The 20,408-nt window shown below is 43.9% G+C and overlaps 1 protein-coding gene across 1 annotated transcript in view; it reads right to left on the bottom strand.

Moving 5' to 3' along the window:
• UNC5D (unc-5 netrin receptor D) overlaps positions 1-20,408 on the bottom strand; it is a 340,661-nt gene that overhangs the window by 42,615 nt on the left and 277,638 nt on the right. Inside the window, exons 4-5 of the mRNA XM_058042310.1 lie at positions 18,911-19,054; positions 15,884-15,987 (exon numbers count right to left, since the gene is read on the bottom strand). Of these exons, the coding sequence (XP_057898293.1) occupies positions 15,884-15,987; positions 18,911-19,054 (248 nt within the window). The remainder of the gene's footprint in view (positions 1-15,883; positions 15,988-18,910; positions 19,055-20,408) is intronic.

The following is a 20,408-nucleotide window of genomic DNA, read 5'->3' as shown; positions in this document are numbered from 1 at the left end:
GGAGCACACGCTGATCTTGTGGGGTTTGGTGAGCAGAAAACATTAAGACATTTCCATTAAACCGTGCTTTTCAAAGAATGATGATGCCAGCAAAGGGAGAACATTAAACAGAGAGAACATAAACACCAAAGTGTTGGGACGTGAGATCAAACCCTGATTTGTCAGGGAGGATTGCACTGCCAGTGCTCCCCTCATCCCAGCCCCCCCTTTCCCTGAGAAAATCAGGTTTATCCAAGGCCATCCCCTGCTCTGCCTCAGCAGATGGAGGCTTTCAAAGATGGAGAACCAAGGGATGGATTTATGGGATAAAAATACATTTAAAGGAGTCGTGATGACAAAAGATGTTTGTCACTGGCAGGGATGTAACCTTTGGGAAGCTTCAGCCCCCGCACAAACACTCACAAAGCAACCAGGGAAAATAAAAACAGCCAAGAACCTAAAACATCTCCCCGGTGGGGTGAGTGATGGGGTCTGGACTGCAGTGTCTGAAGAGTAACTCCAAACTCCTCAGAATTTCACTTCCCTCACTGTGGAGGTCACAGAGTTGCTTGTACCAGAATTAAAATAATTCCTTTTTAAGAATTAGTCTGACGATCTGGAGCTAGTCCTTGAACCTGCTATAAAATGCTGTAAGTTTGTAGACAAATATCTGGGTTTTTTCCCTCTGAAATTCAGTCTGCACAGAATTAACACCCCCTCCCCAGTTTCACAAACACTCACAAAGAAACCAGGGAAAATAAAAACAGCAAATAACCTAAAACATCTCCCCACTGGATGAATGATGGGGTCTGGACTGCAGTGTCTGAAGAGCAACTCCAAACTCCTCAGAATTTCACTTCCCTCACTGTGGAGGTCACAGAGTTGCTTGTACCAGAACTAAAATCCTTTTCCTTTTAAGAATTATTCTGATGATCTGGAACCAGACTTGTCACCTGCTATAAAATGCTGGAAGTTTGTAGAAAAATATCTGTGTGGGGTTTTTTTTCCTCAGAAATTCAACCTGCCCAGAATTAACCCCCTGTCCCCAGTTTCCAAGGAGGGCTGATCACATCAGGACCTGCAGCTCCAGGGCACCAGGATTAACTGGGCCCCTCCCTGGGTGGCAGCAGCACAATTAGCATCATCAGAAATTTGTCCCAGTTACAGAAAGCAATTACCACAGACCAGCTTATGGCATTATCAGAGTAAAATCAGCTCAACACTCCAGAGCCTGGGCAGATTATGGGAGTTAGAGAACTCTTCTCTCTGAAAAACAAAGCTTATTCCAACCCATCCACTATGAGCTCCTCACCAGTCGCTGTGATGGATATTCAAACATCCCAAGAGCTGGGACTGAATTTTTGGCTCTTTTTGGTGACCCTGTTTGAGATCCCAACCAGATTTAACACAAGAGGCAGCTCCCAGCCCTTGTGGGCATGGTGATAATTTGGGAGGTCAGGAGAATGTTTATCCTGGAGGAGGAACACAAATCCTCTGAGGAAGGTTTGAAGGAGCTGGGGCTGTTTAGCCTGGAGAAGAGGAGGCTCAGAGGTGCCCTTATTGCTCTCTGCAGCTTCCTGAAGGGAGGTTGGAGACAGGTGGGGTCGGTTTCTGACAGAACCAGAGGACGCAGCCTCAAGCTATAGCAGGGAAAGTATCACAGAACCCCAGAATCCCCGAATCACAGAATCCCGGAATCCCAGAATCCCCGAATCCCAGAATCTCAGAATGATGAGGTTGGAAGAGACCTCTGAGATCATCGAGTCCAACCTGTGCCCTGACACCTCACCCAGACCATAGCACCCAGTGCCATGTCCAGGCTTTTTTAAACCCATCCAGAGATGGTGATTCCACCACCTCCCTGGGAAGAGCATCCCAGTACTTTATTATTCTTTTGGTGAAAAATTTCTTCTCAATATCCAGCCTATACCTTCCCTGACGTAGCTGGAGACTGTGTCCTCTGGTTCTGTCAGTGCTGCCCGATGGAAAAGACCAATAGGTTGGATTGGAACATGGAACTCCTGCTCCTAAAAATTCATGCTAGAGGAATTTTCCTCTCTGTTGCAGCTGGAATTAGGATGGGGATGGGCAGGGCAAGTTGCCCCTAGCCACACTTTCATCCTCCTTTCCACCCTGAGACTCAAACCAGAAGGAGAAGCCTCCACCAGCAAAAGTCTCTGAGGGGTTTAACACCAACCCAAGGGCTGCACACACTCCTCCTGCCTTTATTATTGTGATTTTATCAACAGCATCACAAGCCATTAATCCTGTGCCAGAAGCCCTCAGAACAGCCTGAGCAGGTCAGCTGTACCTGCTGCATTCTTTTTAAATTAATCCACTGAGGGAGCTCTGCTCTTGAATCATTTAATCGCAGCTCTGTCACACCAGGCTGGTAAGCATATTTTTCCTTCATTAGGTTGAATATATAATCTCATTACAGGGATCTGACACGCTGACTAACCCATAAATCAGCTGGAGGAGGCTCTGATATGAGGAGATGCACTCAGTGGTGGCCACAGGGATCAGCTGAGACCTCCAGGGCTGCCCATACCCATTCCTGGGGGGTTTTTCCCACTGCAGGGCAGGCAGGGATGTTGGGGAAGATGGAACAGGAAAGCCTTATCATATGATTGCCTGGCAAAAGATTTTGAGAATATAGAAACTATAAGTGAGATGGAAAGGAAAGCAAGCTTTGAGATCCCTCAGTTACTGAACAACTGGAAAACAATGGTGTGGCTGGCTGAAGGTGATCCCCTTTGGATGGAACAACACCCTCTGCTTGCAGACAGCTCCAAGGCTCAGAGCAGACCCTACAGCTTGGCAGAAGGGCCCAAAGAGGAGTTTTTAGGGTTTAAAATGTAACACAGTGTGCTAATGTAATGATTTTTATAGGCTGTATGTAAATGTTGTAGGATTTGTATCTTGGACTAGATTGGTTAGTGAGGATTAGAATATTCAACACAGAAGAAGATTTGTTGTATTGTAAGGGGAACTTAACTCTCTTACCCCTTTTACTCTCTTATTCCAATACAGGCAGAGGCCATGGGGCATCCCCTGGGGTCTCACCAAGTTTTGGAGCCTCCCTTTTTATCCCAATTTCCAGCCACATTTCCTTTCTCTCTTTCCCCATTTCTGAGGCTCTTGAGAGGTTCAGAGTCCCCAAAACACCTGATCCCAAAGATTTCCCTCTAATGTATAACTGTCCTTTTAATTTTTAATTCTTATGGAATTTAGAGCTTTTTTCTTCCCCATTGTTTCTTTCATCTTTCAATATCTAATTTCGTTTATCACCAAAGCTAAAGTTAATTTGTAAAAGCAAATCTCTTTTTCCATTCATCAATCAGTGGAATCCTTCCCATTGTTTCTTTTCTCTCCCAGTGCTGGTTTTATCTCCCAGCTTGTTTGGAAACAGAAATGCAGCATTCCTCTCATGCTGAAACCCAAAATGACTCAGGGTTCATTCTCTGAAATCCCAACAAAGACCCAGAGGAGGGAATGCAGGCCAGCATGGGAGGGGAGTGAGTCAAAACTCAATTAAAATCAGGTTTGGGATGGGTGTAAAGGGAGAGGTGACAGCCTGGACGTGTGCATCAATTTATAGTGGTAGAGGTGGGCAAGGAGCTGACTCAGCCAGGCTATTTTGGATCCCTGGGATAAGGAGCCATTGCTAAAAATGCCACTGCTAATGGTACCTTGTCTGCTTGCTGAAGGCATCATCAGATCTCAGATAAGTTTATTCCTATTTTTGGCACGTCTACCATGAACTGGAGCGCTGCTTTTTATCTCCATGCACAAATGATGAGCAAATCAGCATTAATAACCCCAAAGGGCATTAAGGGTGGGAGATTCCCAGTGGGACAGAGCACAGACATGGCCTGAGTTCAGTTATGGGATGGTGACCAGAGATAAAGGTGCACCTGTGCACCTCAAATCCCTGCCCCTGTGTCAGTGTCCACGAACACAGAATCACAGAATTATTAATTTATATATATATACATATATGTATATGTGTGTGTGTGTATGTGTGTGTGTGTATGTGTGTATATAATATATATATTATATACCATATATACTGTTATACATGTATATACATATATATAATATATATGTAATATATATATGTATTGTAATGTTTTATATTTATATTTATTATTATTATTATTATTATTATTATTATTATTATTATTATTATTATTATTATTATTATTATTATTATTATTATTATTATTATTATTATTATACATGCAGGTGCTTTTATTGAAGAGCTCTGGGTGTCCGGGGTGCAGACACAAATCTGACTCTGACATGGTTTAGAGCCGAACATGTTTTATATTCTATCGTTTTTTAATTTACATGTTAATTATTAAGCTTACGTTGTTCTATTGTAGACATTGATTTCATCCCAACATGGATTTCTCGTGATCCCCCTCAAACCTCTAACACGGTTTCTCATGATTCTTATGTCTAAACAATTATTACATCTGAGAGGAATGGTGGATTTGTCTTTCCAAACAAGGTGTGGGTCTACTGGGAGATAAAACCAGCACTGGGAGAGAAAAGAAACAATGGGAAGGATTCCACTGATTGATGAATGGAAAAAGAGATTTGCTTTTACAAATAAACTTTAGGTTTGATGATAAATGAAATCAGACATTGAAAGAAATAATGGGGAAGAAAAGCCCCCTAAATTCCGTAAGAATTAAAAATTAAAAGGAGGGATTTACACATTAGAGGGAAATCTTTGGGATCAGGTGTTCTGGGGAGTCTGAACCTCTCAAGTGCCTCAGAAATGGGGAAAGAGAGAAGGGAAATGTGGCTGGAAATTGGGATAAAAAGGGAGGCTGCATCCTCCAAAAATCTGAGAGACCCCAGAGGATGCCCCATGGCCTCTGCCTTGATTGGAATAAAGTCAAAGGACTCTTCTGTCTCCTTTTTCAACAAAAACCTCTGGTGTTTGTGGATTAATTTTCCTAACACATCCAATTACTAAATAATCTTCACATCTAACAATTGTATAATTTATCATATCCTGATTCCACAGGTGCAGTTTCACATCATCCAGCAAACACAAGGCCCAACATTTCCCAGGGTTTACCAAGTCTAACTTTCTTTCTAACTTCCCGAATTTTCTATGATTTTAAAATCTTTTACTGTCAGCTCAGCAGTGCAGGTGAGCAGCTCAACCTCAACCTTTGTTTTGCTAAATGGCTCCGAATTGCAGGAGACAGAGAAACCCACGGATCTCCTTTGGAGCTGGTTCTCAGGGATATTTGGGCAGTAATTAAAGTGCTGCTGACACTGAAAAGCTCTCTTTAGATAAGGCTGTCGGTGATGATGTTTGCAGGTTCTGCCTGTCCTGATAGGCAGGATCACATTTATATAGGAAATGCTTGGAGATAAGGAAAACATCACAGGAAGCTTTCAGTAATTGAAACCAAAGCCTTTAGAGGCTGTAATTTCACCGTTCCCTCGAGTTCTGGGGGATCAGCAATACCTGACAATGTTCCTTTTTGTTAGCAGCCTTCAGATGGGATAAATTCAAGAACGTAACTGTGAGATCTTGTGGGAACCCAGGAAATTCCTCTGGATGCCCTGGAGGGCTCCAGCCCCTGCCAAGGGGGCTCAAAGACCCTGGCACAGAACCCAAAACCCTGTGCCTTTGATTTAGCCCTTGGAAAAAACAATTACCAACCTTTATAGGAAGGATTACAAGCCATGAAAGTTTAAGTAGAAAGATACTGAATTTATCACAGGGTGAAAAAGATTTTTTGAAGTTTTTAGAATGAGCGTTCAAGGAGCAAGATGGAGGAATCTGGGTGTGTCCAGCCTTTCTCCTTTTTCTTCTTGGCCTCCATCTCCTGCTGTGATGGTGGCACTTTTGGATTGGTTTAGAGTAGAAGCTCACTGTCTGACATAGGTGATGGGTATTGGGAAGTTATTGTAAATATTGTACACGTAGTTTTTAGTATAAAAAGATAACACCGCCCAGGGGAGGCAGAATGCCTCTGACTTCCTGCTGAACAGACCTCGGCAGGCCAGGAGAAAGACTTTTATAGATAAGAAACAATAAACAACCTTGAGACCAAGAAATGAAGAGTTCTGACTGCTTCTTCACCTGCTGGACTGGGAAAAGAGAGTTAAACACATCTCGGGGTCACTGTGAGCAGCAGAGATCCCAAGAAGATCTTACAGGAGTCACAGAACAACCTGGGTTGGGAGGGTGTCGCAGACATCTTTTACGGAAAATATTTTCTTTAAGATTTTTCCTCCTGAGAAGCTGAGAGGCCTCAAGAACAAAATGTAAACATTGATAATCTGCTGCTGTGGAATGCAATAAGTAGATCTGTAATTGGCCCATGTTGATTGTTTTTAATTAATGGGCAATTACAGTCAGCTGGCTTGGACAGAGAGCCCAAGCCCCAAACTTTTGTTATCATTTCTTTTTCATTTTATTTTTAGCTAGCTTTCTGAAGAAATCTTTTTTTTTATATTCTTTTAGTATAGCTTTAATGTAATATATATCATAAAATAATCAATCAAGCCTTCTGAACCATGGAGTCAGATCCTCGTCTCTTCCCTCATTCTAAGACCCCTGTGAACACGGTCACAGGAGGGACCTGAGAGATCATTAAACACCTTTAGATTCGTTAAAGAATCACATTTTTGCACACGTTGGGAACAGCGTTTAACCCCAAACCCTACAGAAATACAATTGTTAGCTAAAAAACGTGTGACACTTGCCACGTCACTCCGTACTAAATACAACAGGCGCCAGATTTCCGACATTCTGCTTTCTCTTTCAATGCTGTTTACAATTAAAGGAGGTGTTGATCCCTGTGCCCAGAGGCAGAACATCCCCCCAGCCATGAAATCATTTCAGTGTCACCGCTGGTGGGGCCTCCAGCTGCCTTCAATCCCCACCTCCATCGCTGTGCACTCCCCAGATCCCTGCAGGACTCGCGCGCACAATCATCCCCCCTGATTACAAACACCGTGATAAAGTCTCACAACTTCTCCTTTCATGTTCAAGCATTCAAAATTAAAACCATTTCTGGCAACAGGGCCAGAGAAAACAGACAGGGCTGCAAAGCAGCACATCAAACCCAGCGAGGCCCCAGAGCACATGTCTGTATAAAAAGGAATTATCTATTCAGGGGAACTACAAAGTTATCTCCCTTCTTTTTTCTTTTCAGTTTAGCAATCTAATTCAGAAGTGCTTTGCTCCAGCATTTCTATTTCATGACCTCGCTACCTCCTGGCTGTATTGATTTATTCACAAATCTCAGAAGGAAAACAAACTTTTTATTTTTTTTTTTTTCTGCTGGAAGAAAACTCTGTGCACAGCTCCCCTGCCTGCCCCTCATCCAAGGGCTGTGTCCAATAAAGGGGAGATGTGTACAAATAAACTTTAGGTTTGTTGATCAATGAAATTAGACATTGAAAGATGAAAGAAACAATGGGGAAGAAAAACCCCTAAGAATTAAAAATCAAAAGGGAGGGTTATACATTAGAGGGGAATCTTTGGGATCAGGTGTTCTGGGGAGTCTGAACCTCTCAGGTACCTCAGAAATGGGGAAAGAGAGAAGGGAAACGTGGCTGGAAATTGGGATAAAAAGGGAGGCTGCCTCTCCAAAACTTGGAGAGATCCCAGGGGATGCCCCATGGCCTCTGCCTTGATTGGAATAAAGTCAAAGGACTCCTGTGTGTCCTTTTTGGACACAAACCTCTGGTGTTTGTGGGTTAATTTTCCCAACCCCAGGGAATCCTGACCATTCCTGGAGCTCAAACCACCCCAAATTCTGCTGCGACCAGGAGAAATCCCACAACAGGAACAGCTGGAGCAGCGGGTGAGGAAGGGCAAAGTGGGGCTGAAGGCGTGAACAGCACACAAAATAAATGGAATTTGGAAATGGAACTGGTTTTGTGCTGTCCACAACAAATACCTCAAACAAACCAAGTCTAACTGAGGCCAAGTTTTATGGAATAAGGAGGCTGACACATCATTAGACACCCTGGTTGTAAAATCAGTCCAGACCAGCATGTCCTGTACAGGCCATGACAGCTCTCAATCTTTGCTGAATGGCAAACTATAAAAATTATGAATTTGCTCTTAAAAGCAGCTAAAAAATTACAAAATTGCTCTTAAAATCCCAATCTAAATATCAGATCAATCACAAATGAGACACTGCAGATACCCAGGCTGGGTCCTGAGAGTGAGACATCTCCGGTGAGAAATGAATCCCATTTCTTGTACTTGTAACCAAGATCCCTTAAAAGCAAAGCAAATAGCAAATATTGCTGTTTCAGACCCATAAGCACCTGGCCAAATGCAGCTGTTTGCACTGAGCAATCCCAGCCCTCTCTGTCACTGCAGCAGGATTCACTAAGGCTGGAACTCTCAGCCTGCTTTTGTTTTACTGCCATTATCCTGCCCTGTTTTAGTGAAAAATGAGTATTTTATGATTGGCTTTTCGCAGATATTAAAATGAATGTTATATGTGCTGTGTTAGAAAGTTATGCTGTGTTAAATTTTTTAAGTAGTGTGTTAAATATAGTTTTAGGTTATAACAAAATGTTAAAATAGAAATAGTATCTTACAGGAGTAGAATAGAATAGAATAGAATAGAATAGAATAGAATAGAATAGAATAGAATAGAATAGAATAGAATAGAAAAACAGAATAATATAGAATAATAGAAAAATAGAATAATTAGAATAGTATCTTACTATGCCATGTAAGATACTTTTTTTAAAAAAAGGACTCACAGCAAGATAGCAGCCACAGAACACCTGAATCTTTCAGAGAAAGAGAATTTATTGCTCCATTATCAGAAAAAAATGAACTTCTTCCTGCCTCGCTCACCTTAGGATTCAGAGGAAGAAGCTGACACTGCCCAGACAGAATCCTGTGTTTGAATGGAATTTATGCATCATGGATGAGGTGTATGAATATGCAACAGGCTGTTGCTTTTAAGGGTTAATCCTCTGTTAACGTGGGTCCTTTTTCAGGCTCATTTTGCCCAGAAAGAGGTGCCCAAACTGTCCTTAACTCTTTGTATTTGTTGTCTCATATTGTCCTAATCCAAATTGTCCAAATTATTATTACTCTAGTTATATTACTTTTATTTTATATACTCTAAATATATTATTTTTATAACAATTTAATTACTATTAAACTTTTAAAATTTTTAAAAAAACCAAGTGATTGGTGTTTTTCACAGTGTGCCAGCCCCATAAATACACAAACCTCTGTAAAACACACTTTCACTGCTTGTGGAGTCCTCACAGCTTCTGAATTTTATGTGGGTTTCGTGTTGTGCTGATGTGCTGGCAGTGGAATGCGCGCTGCCCAGAAGAGAAATGATTTTACATTTCCATTAAAAGCCCTGGCTGTAAATAAACCCGTGGAACTCAGGCAGATATTCCTGGGAACATCTACAGCACTCCATTAAAATGTCAGAATCTGTGCTAAACATTTGAAAAAGCAGTGGTGGATACAACACATTTAAATCTTAAATATATGCATATATTATGTGATAAAGATATTTTAGAGTATTTCACAAACCTCTGCAGAGCACTCAACAGTAATAGTGCAGTAACAGTAAACTATCAGCAATCGTTTAGCACAACAGCTGCCCTTTTATTGCAAAAGAAACGCAAACCCAAAACAAAAACAAGGAAAGAAAAAGAACCCGAAACTCCTGAGAGCTCCACCACAAGCAGAGCAGACAGGGAGTGGAGGGAGAGCTGCGAGTTCCTGCGAATGCTCAAATATCAGCTTTGGTCTGAGGGTTCATTCACAAGAAAGGGATTCAGGGGGAATTTTAGGGCTCAGGTTTGCGCCTCGTGCCTCACAATGGGCTTGGCTGCTGCTCCATCCCAAGTTTTCCAGGTGGAAATGGGGTCCCCTCTCCATCCCAAGGTTTCTAGGTGGGAATAATTGAGACGTCCCCTTTCCCCATCACACCTGCAGATTTCAGGTGTCCCCTTTCCATATTCACACCTGCAGATTTCAAGTGTCCCCTTTCCCCATCACCTCTGCAGATGTCCCCTTTTCACATCACAGCTGCAGATTTGAGATGCCCCCTTTCCATATTCACACCTGCAGATTTCAGATTTCCCCTTTCCATATCACCCCTGCAGATTTGAGATTTCCCCTTTCCTCATCACACCTGCAGATTTCAGATGTCCCCTTTCCACATTCACACCTGCACATTTCAGATTTCCCCTTTCCCCATCATACTTGCAGATTTCAGATTTTCCCTTTCCATATTCACACCTGCAGATTTGAGATTTCCCCATCACACCTGAGGTTTCAGATGTCTCCTTTCCACATCACCCCTGCAGATTTCAGATTTTCCCTTTCCATATTCACACCTGCAGATTTGAGATTTCTCCATCACACCTGAGGTTTCAGATGTCTCCTTTTCACATCACAGCTGCAGATTTGAGATGTCCCCTTCCCATATTCACCCCTGCACATTTCAGGTGTCCCCTTTCCATATTCACACCTGCACATTCAGATTTGATTTTCCCCTTTCCCCATCACACCCACGCCTCAAGGAGGTGACATCCACTCCTGGATCCTCACTCCAGTGCAGGGAATGGCAGCTCCCTGTCCAGTCAAAGGAACATTTAAAACCTGATTTTCAAGCCCACTGAATGAAACAAGAACAAGCCCTGACAGCTGAGAAGTCTGAATGCCGTTTGTCACCGATGGAGGAGGCGGCAGTGACACTCCCCAGCACCCCAGCACACCTGCCTGAAGGATTACCAGCCACCTAAACACTTCTTTTTGTGCCGCTGTACCCGGCAGAATTAATATTTTACACTCTGAGGCACCAATAAGGCCGAACACGCAGCTCAGAGATTATCCCAGACTTCATTAAATGGGTGTTGACCAAGGATTTTCCAGGTTACAGCTCTGACAGCAGCCCCGGGGCTGGGGGGAAGCAGGAGCTGGGAGGAATTACCAGCGAGGAGGGTGGAATTCATTGTGTTTGCCACTGCTGCAGGACCTGTCAGTCACCCTGATTCCTCCTGAGCTGCTCAGGGTGACGGAGCAGAGCTGTCCCTGCTCCTCATTCCGGGGAAATGCTCCTGCCACCGACTCCAGCTCAGCTCAGAGAGAGGAAACCCCTCCGGCAGTGTGTGCTGGGTCTTTAGGAAAAAGGAGGAAATGATGGATTTGACTTCGTGTTTTTCGAAAGTTATGTCTTTCTCCCTGAAATATTATTATTATTATTATTATTATTATTATTATTATTATTATTATTATTATTATTATTATTATTATCATCATCATCATCATCCTAAATATCTCCCTGAGGGTCCCTCAGGAGCACACCCTGAGCCAAAGGACACAATTCCTGCTCACAATTCCTAAATTCTCCCTGAGATGATATTATTATTATTATTATTATTATTATTATTATTATTATTATTATTATTATTATTATTATTATTATTATTATTATTATTATTATTATTATTATTATTATTATCTCCTTGAAGGTCCCTCAGGAGCACACCCTGAGCCAAGGACACAATTCCTGCAAAAAATTCCTGCTCACAATTCCTGCTCACAATTCCTGCCCACAATTCCTGCCCAGAATTCCTGCCCACAATCCCTGCACACAATTCCTCTCACAATTCCTGCTCACAATTCCTGCCCACAATTCCTGCCCACAATTCCCCATTCTCTCCCTCCTGCTCACAATTCCTGTTCACAATTCCTGCACACAATTCCTGTTCACAATTCCTGCCCACAATCCCTGCTCACAATTCCTGTTCACAATTCCTGTTCACAATTCCTGCTAACAATCCCTGCTCACAATTCCTGCCCACAATTCCTGCCCACAATTCCCCATTCTCTCCCTCCTGCTCACAATTCCTGTTCACAATTCCTGCACACAATTCCTGTTCACAATTCCTGCCCACAATCCCTGCTCACAATTCCTGTTCACAATTCCTGTTCACAATTCCTGCTCACAATTCCTGCCCACAATTCCTGCCCACAATCCCTGCACACAATTCCTCTCACAATTCCTGCTCACAATTCCTGCCCACAATTCCCCATTCTCTCCCTCCTGCTCACAATTCCTGTTCACAATTCCTGCACACAATTCCTGTTCACAATTCCTGCCCACAATCCCTGCTCACAATTCCTGTTCACAATTCCTGTTCACAATTCCTGTTCACAATTCTTGCTCACAATCCCTGCTCACAATTCCTGCCCACAATTCCCCATTCTCTCCCTCCTGCTCACAATTCCTGCACACAATTCCTGCCCACAATTCCTGCCCACAATTCCTGCCCACAATTCCCCATTCTCTCCCTCCTGTTCACAATTCCTGTTCACAATTCCTGCACACAATTCCTGCACACAATTCCTGCCCACAATTCCCCATTCTCTCCCTCCTGCTCACAATTCCTGTTCACAATTCCTGCCCACAATTCCTGCCCACAATCCCTGCTCACAATTCCTGCTCACAACTCCCCATTCTCTCCCTGCAGAGGCTGCTGAGGGGCCCAGAGCTGCCTCCTGCCCAGGCCAGCTCCCACCCATGGTGAACAAAAGTCTCTGGTCCCACCGAGCCTGAGCCAGCAGAGCCTCTCCAGAGCTGAATCAACATTTGCCTCAGCGGGGGATTTTCAGCTGCTCTATTTAAATGCTGAATTTTCCTCTTTGCATTTCGATGCTTAACTCATAAAAACTGAATTTATTTGGGTTGGGTGCCGATGGCTGCAAGCACAGCTGCTCACCAGCTCTCTCTGCTTGCTATGTAAATGCGTAAGAAAAGGATTTAAAAGCCTTTTCCAACCTGCCCAGCACTGGGATTTGGGTTTTCTTCCTCTCTTCCTGCCATGCTGATGCACCCAGGGTGCCCCAAAGCCCAGCCACCTCCCAAAGATGAGCTGTGGAAAAATGTGTCTCATTCCCTGTTTGTAGAGAATTCCCTGCACTTGGAATAACCAAACTGACAGCATTCCTGAAATTCTGCACCTGGAATAACCAAAGTCTGAGAGTCTTCCTGAAGCTCTGCACTTGGAATAACCAAACTCCAACAGAATTCCTCAAGTTCTGGACCTGGAATAACCAAACTTTGACAATGTTCCTAAGTTGTGCACTTGGAATGATCAAATTGACAGCATTTTTGAAGCTCTGCGATTAGAATAACCAAATTCTGACAGCATTCCTCAAGTTCTGCACCTGGAATAACCAAATTCTAACATTCCTGGTTATTCCAAGTGCATTCCTGAAGTTCTGCACTTGGAATATCCAAACTCTGACAGCATTCCTGAAGCTCTGGACCCAGAATAACCAAACTCCAACAGCATTCCTGAAGCTTTGCAATTGGAATAATCAAATACTAAATAATCAAATCAACTCTGACAGTGTTCCTGAAGTTCTGAACCTGGAATATCCAAACTCCAACAGCATTCCTGAAGCTCTGGGCCTGAAATAACCAAACTCTGCCAGCATTCCTGAAGATCTGCATTTGGAATAACCAAACTCTAACGAAGTTGCTGAAGTTCTGGACCTGGAATAACCAAACTTTGATGATGTTCCTGAAGTTCTGCACTTGGAATAATCAAATTGACAGCATTTTTGAAGCTCTGCAATTAAAATAACCAAACTCTGACAGCATTCCTGGAGCTTTGCAATTAGAATAACCAAATTCTGACAGAATTATTGAATCTCTGGACCTGGAATAACCACACCCTCTGCAGGGAGGGGTTCTGCAGGAGCAGGGATGGGCTGGAGCCTCCTTCCCCCTTGTTTCCCGTTCTTTTGGGTTTCACAAACACCGACAATGCCCCACTCTGCATCTCATGAAACACCACACGAGCTCCTTTGTCCAAGTTCTTTCCAGCCTTATGTTTCCATCCAGGGCTGCATCCAAGCTCTAATGAAATCAATTCTTGGATCAGAACCAGGGATTCTCTGCCAGCATGGGGGTTTGAAACCCTCAGCACCACTCAGCGCCCACGGAACAAATAAAATAAAATAAATTGGAGATTTTTGAGGAAGGCTTTGTGGCTCAGTCATTGCCCAGCCTGTGTTAATCTGTGCTTTAACTCTGAAATAAAGCTGAGTTTATCCCCCCAGCCCAGAGCCAGGCCTGCTCTAACGGGTTTAACCCACTTTCTAAAGACACTGAATTATTTCCAGCAGACTCTTTACCTCGATGAGCCCAGAATTAGCCTGAGCCTTTATGGGACATTTTATTGGCCAAAGCAAATCTGACCTGGTGAGATTTACCAGCTTTATTAGCAGCAATAACAATTTTACTGTCAACAGCAGTAAATCAGGGTTCATTGGGAACTCCACCACTTTTATCTGGAGCAAGCAATTAAAATGTCAGGTTTTCATTGGACATAATTCCTACCTTCCACAAAAGACAGGCTCCCTGTTTAAGTGGGGAATGTAAAGCTGCCAGTTCAAAGAAATGTAAAACTCTCAGTAAAATCCACTCAGACCGAGGGTGTTTGGGGAGCCACACCTGTGGAGGTTTGCTTTGCCTCCAAAGCAGAGCCATTTTCCAGAGCTCACACATTCGGCAATCCTGGCAATTCCCTGCAATGCACCATCCATTTTCCTGGTAACGAGTGAAAATACCAGAGAGCTGAGGAGAAGGTGGCAGCAGAGACTGCCCTGGCAGAGCAAATCCTGCACACAAACCCAGCCACTCGCCAAGCCCATCTCTGCCTCATTTTCCTCTCCTCGAGCACTTCTGCCTCGCTGCTGGTGCCTCTGCTTTTGTCCTCTTTATTTCCAGGGACATCTGCTCCAATCCCTTCTCATTAACTAAAAGCACACACTTCTCTGGGGTTTATTTTCCTTTTCTTCCTTCATTACCAAGCCCAGCCACGCTGGGGAAAAGGGGCAAAACCAACTCCTGAGTGATCCAGCAGCTCTCATTGCCCAGAAGGTGCTGCAGGGAACTGCAGGGTGCAATTAAAAATTCAATGTTTCCTTGGGTTTTAAAGCCCCTGCAGCAGATTTTTAAACAGGACCCACTCCAAACCTCTCCCTCCAAGAGCAGCCTGGTTATTGCCATTTTAAGGCACCCCCATGGTTTTCCTGTTAAGATCCAGCTCTCATCACAAAAAAAGCCTGTTTAAAGCAAAGCCAAGCCCCACCAAATTATTACTTGCAGCAGATTTTCTCTCCCCAGCAACCATTTATCATAATATTTTTAGGTTTGCCTTTTACTTTGCCTTGTTTTTTTGAGAAGGAAAGTAATTCCTGGGAAAATGTGCAACAATCTGCTTTCAGTTTGAAAGCACAGGGCTTGAAAATTGCCTGAAAACCCAGGATTTCTCAGCAAAACAGTCCAGAATTTGGATAAAAAGCCACATTTTTGTAAAGCTAATGAATCAAAAAAGGACACTTGAAACGTTCTGGGGGATAAAAGGACAAGGAGCAGCACACAGGAGCTGAGCCCTGTGCTTCTCCCATCCCAAAGGTTTTCCTTGTGCCCTTGTGTGTCACAAACATCTTTTTATGGAAAATCCTTTGCTTAGGATTTGTCGTCCTGAGAAGCTGAGAGACCTCAGGAACAAAATGTAAACAATGGTTATCTGCTGCTGTGGGATGCAACAGGTGCATCTGGGATTGGTCTCATGTGGCTGTTTCCAATTAACGGCCAATCACAGTCGGCTGGCTCGGATGGAGAGTCCGAGCCACAAACCTTTGTTATTCATTCCTTTCTATTCTATTCTTAGCCAGCCTTCTGTGATGAAACCTTTTCTTCTATTCTTTTAGTACAGTTTTAATACAATATATATCATAAAATAATCAATCAAGCCTTCTGAAACATGGAGTCACATCCTCGTGTCTCCTCTCATCCCCAGACCCCTGTGAACACCGTCACACCTGTGCCCACCCCAAGCTCACCTCGGCTGCAGGGACGCCCTCAGGGGGCCGGCAGTGCAGGACGATCATCCCCTCAATGGGAACCTCCTTGCCCTGGGGGTCTTGCTCGAAGTTCTTCCGAAGATCTGCAGGGGTTGGAGGAAAGAATTCATCACCGTTGGCGTTCCTTGGATTCAGGAATTCACCAGGATAGGCAATTCTTGGATGCAAGAATTCATCACGATTGGCAATCCTTGGATGGGACAATTAATCAGGACTGGCATTCCTTGGATGCAAGATTCACCAGGACTGGCATTCTTTGGATGCACGAATTCACCAGGACTGGCATTTCTTGGATGCAGGAATTCACCAGGACTGGAAGTCCTTGGACTCAAGAATTCATGAGGATTGGCAATCCTTGGATGCAGGAATTCATCACAATTGGCATTCCTTGGATACAAGAATTCATTAGGATTGGCATTTCTTGGATGCAAGGATTCATCACAATTGGCATTCCTTGGATGCACGAATTAATCAGGACTGAAGAAGTTGACACTGACAGAATCCTTTGTTTGAATAGAATTTATGCATCATGGATGAGGTGTATGAATATGCAACAGGCTGTTGTTTTTAACAGTTAATCCTGGGTCCTTTTTGGGCTTATTTTGCCCAGAAAGGGGTACCTGGATCGTCTTTGTTTTTATTGCCTCGTATTGTCCTAATCCAAATAATCCAAATTATCATTACTCTCATTATATTCCTATTTTTATAACCATTTCATTACTATTAAACTCTTAAAATTTTTAAAAAACCAAGTGATTGGCGCTTTTCCCACTGCTGGAGGATGTTCCTTCAGGGTCTCTCGTTGTGCTCCCAGCGCCTCAGGCTCCACGGTGGGGATTTACTGACTTCATTCCCTGCCTTGCTCACAGCTGATGAAATACAGCCCTGGCACTGCATTTTCCAAAACGCATTCAGAATTATCTGAGCAAGCTGCTGCCTGCACAAAGATGCTCGCGGTGCCTGCACGCTCCTTTCCATGATTCTTTGTTAATGTTGATTTTTTCCCCCCTTCAGACAACCAATTTCTTTTCCAGTGCTCCCTTTAAGAAGGCAATCATTAACAGCCGGGCTGCTCTTGTGCCTACAAATGCCTTTATTAGGGTGAAAAATGGAGCAGCATCCCTTTGCTCTGCCTTCCCCACTAGCACAAAGAAATACTCACCTGCTTCTTCGGAGAAATATAAAGTGCTGCAACACTGTGGACTTGACTCACAATTCAGAAATATCAGAAATTCAGTGCAAAATAAAAAAAAAAAAAAAAGGATGAAATAAAGCTGCTGGTTCTTCAGAAGGGATGGGAGAACGTTCTGGGTTCTGTCAGAGATTGGACCCGCCGGGTCTCATCCCTGATCCTTCCAAGCCATAAATCCCACCCCAGAGTGTTCCTGCTGTGCCCCTTCAGCTCTGCCCTCCAGAATTGCTGCTTTGCCCATCAAATCACTCGGCTTTGAGCAGAAAAACATCCCAGGAAGGGGCAGAGAGGAGCTCAGCTCCCACACAAAGCCACCAGGCACCCCCAGAGCCCTCCAGGCCGGGCTGAAGAGCCTCTCCAGAGCACTCTGGGGTTAATGGGGTCTTGGCAAGGATTGCTCCCACAGCGAGGGGTTGAAAAGCCCCAGCACACGGCGCCTCCTGCTCCTGCTCACGCTGGGCCTGGCTCAAATTGCCATTTTGTGGGGCTGGGAAATCACGGCGCGGAGAAAAGTCAATAAAAATTCAATTCAGATAAAGGTCCTTTCAGCTCGGCAATGCAGGGGAATTATTGGCTCAGTGTTATGACAGTTAATGCAGTGAAATAAAAAATTGAATTTACACGTATTTAGACATTCAGACTGAATCAGCCAACAAAAAGAAAAAAATCCGCCGTTAATGAAATGAAGGTTTTCTTACGCTGTCCTTTTACTTCTGACAAATGTTTGTTTTATCCTGTTAAATGTTTACCCTGGTAAAAGACACCTTTTTATGTCGTCAGGAGCTGCTGGAGCACTCCCTGGAAAGTCTCCCTTCAGGTTCTCCCCTTGCTCCTGCTCTCCTCTCCCAGGGAATGTTTCTCCAAGCTTTTGGCAGGCTGCATCTCCTTTCCCACAAGAGGAAAGGGGAGATCTGAGCTGGGGGCTCAAAGGAAAAGGGCTGTGGGAGCAATCCCCCAATTCTCTTCTTGCAGGGGCAGTGTCAGGCTCTGGTTCTGCCAGGAAAACATCCCAGGTCTGATTCCAGGAATGGGATGAGGCTTGGAGCAGCTCCTGGTCACAGCTGTGTCTGGGGTTGTGTCTCTGCTGTCCTTCTGTCTGTGGGGCATTTGGAGCATTTCCCTTTTTGCAGCTCCCCCTGTCAATTTTGTGTTTGGGGTTGTGTCCCTGCTGCCCCTCTGGCTGTAGGGTATTTGGATTATTTCCCTTTTTGCAGATCCTAGGGACAGTTCTGTGTTTGGAGCATTTCCATTTTTGCAGCTTCCACTGACTCTTTTCTGTTTGGGGTCATGTCCCCGCTGTCCCTCTGGCTGTGGGGCATTTGGAACATTTCCGTTTTTGCAGCTCCCAGTGACAGTTCTGTGTTTGGGGTTGTGTCCCTGCTGTCCCTCTGGCTGTGGGGCATTTGGATTATTTCCCTTTTTGCAGCTCCCAGGAACAATTTTGGAACAGTTCCCTTTAGCAGTTCCCAGTGACAGTTTTGTTTTGGGGTCATGTCTGTGCTGTCCCTCTGGCTGTGGGGCATTTGGAACATTTCCCTTTTTGCAGCTCCTAGGGACAGTTTTGCTTTTGGGGTTATGTCTGCGCTGTCCTTCTGTCTATGAGGCATTTGGAGCATTTTCATTTCGGCAGCTCCGAGTGAAATTTTTATGTTTCAGCAGGGTGTACTCACTGTAATTAACCCCAAAAACAGTGTTCCCACCCCTCAAAGCCCCAGAGGGTTTAAGCAGGGTGTAGTCACTGTATTTCGCCCCGAATGCAGCATTCCCACCCCTCAGAACCCCAAAGGAGCAGGGTTTGATCAGGCTGTACTCACAAGCGATGCGCACCGATGCCTTCCTGCTCTTGGAGGTGCCCAGGTGGCTCCAGGCCACGCACTGGCACCAATAATCCTCAGGGCCATGGAAATCCTCCACCTGCTGCCTCGTCACGTTGATGGAGACCTCCCTCACCTTCAGCCCTGAGGGGGAGAGGCAGAGAGTCAAATCAGCAGGGTCATAAACCTATCCTTTAACCAATAATGCCCCCGTCACATTTTCTGAAAAATCCTCTTTGCCCAGGATTTCTTCTCATGGGAAACTGAGAAGCCTCAGAGAAAAAGGAAAGCAGTAATTATCTCATTTGCTTCTCCTGTGTTTTGCTGCTTTGGAATGTGGTTGGAGATTGTTTATCCAACAGGTGATTGTTTCATTGGTTTCATGTGAATTGTTTCAACTTAATAACCAATCACTGTCAAGTTGTGTCAGACTCTGGAAAGAGTCACAAGTTTTTCATTAGTATCTTTTTAGCCTTCTGTCTGTATCCTTTCTCTATTCTTTAGTATAGTTTAATATAGCATTCTAGAATAGAATAGAATAGAATAGAATAGAATAGAATAGAATAGAATAGAATAGAATAATAAATAAGCCTTCTAAGAACATGGAGTCAGATTCATCATTTCCTCCTTCATCCCGGAGACCCAGCAAATGCCACACTTTTCAATCAGGGCAAAGCCTTAATTACTTCCACAGTGATGTAGTGCCACTAATTAAATTCTGTAAGACGAGCGTGTCATAATGCACTGGGTTCCAGGAACTGCCCCTGTCACTGTGATATTTTGTGAAAAATCCTTTCGCCAGGATTTCTTCTCCTGGCAAGATGAGAAGCTTCAGCTTCTCCATGTTTTGTTCTTCTGGAATGTGATTTGGAGAATTGTTTATCCAGCATGTGAATTGTTTTAACTTAATGAGCAATCCCAGTCCAGCTGTGTCGGGACTCTGGTCAGTCACGAGTTTTTATTATTTATTCTTGTTTAAGCTTTCTGATGTCTCCTTTCTCTTTCTTTAGTATAGTTTTAGTATGTCATTTTCTTTTCATAGAATATAATATCATAAAATAATAAATCAGCCTTCTAAGAACTTGGAGTCAGTTCTCATCTCACACCTTGTCAACACCACAACATGCCCCCACCATGATCTTTGCAACTCCTCCCTCAAAATCTTCATCCCTGGTGCCTCCTTCACCCAGAATGTTTGTCTGGATTCAATCACAGTACTATAAAAATGTCTTTAAAGGACATCTCCATGCCCTTGCAAACCTGTGGCCACTCAGACCAGGACAATTTCCCCCAGACAGCCCAAAGTTAAATCCCAGACTCCAGGATCCTCCCTGTGGCACCCCTGGGATGTTCCCTAGCCCTGCAGCCATCTTGGCATGGCAGCCTTGGGAGAGGAAATCCAATCCAAACCTGGCACTGGGAACCATTTGAAAGAGTCAGAAAAACATTAAACGAAAATAGAAAACATTCAGGCCTTGTTCTTCCTCCTCTCTCCTCC

This window comes from Melospiza georgiana, chromosome 31 (genome assembly GCF_028018845.1).
Source record: "Melospiza georgiana isolate bMelGeo1 chromosome 31, bMelGeo1.pri, whole genome shotgun sequence".
Taxonomy (NCBI): Eukaryota; Metazoa; Chordata; class Aves; order Passeriformes; family Passerellidae; genus Melospiza; species Melospiza georgiana.
This window is presented reverse-complemented; position numbering and strand designations above follow the sequence as displayed.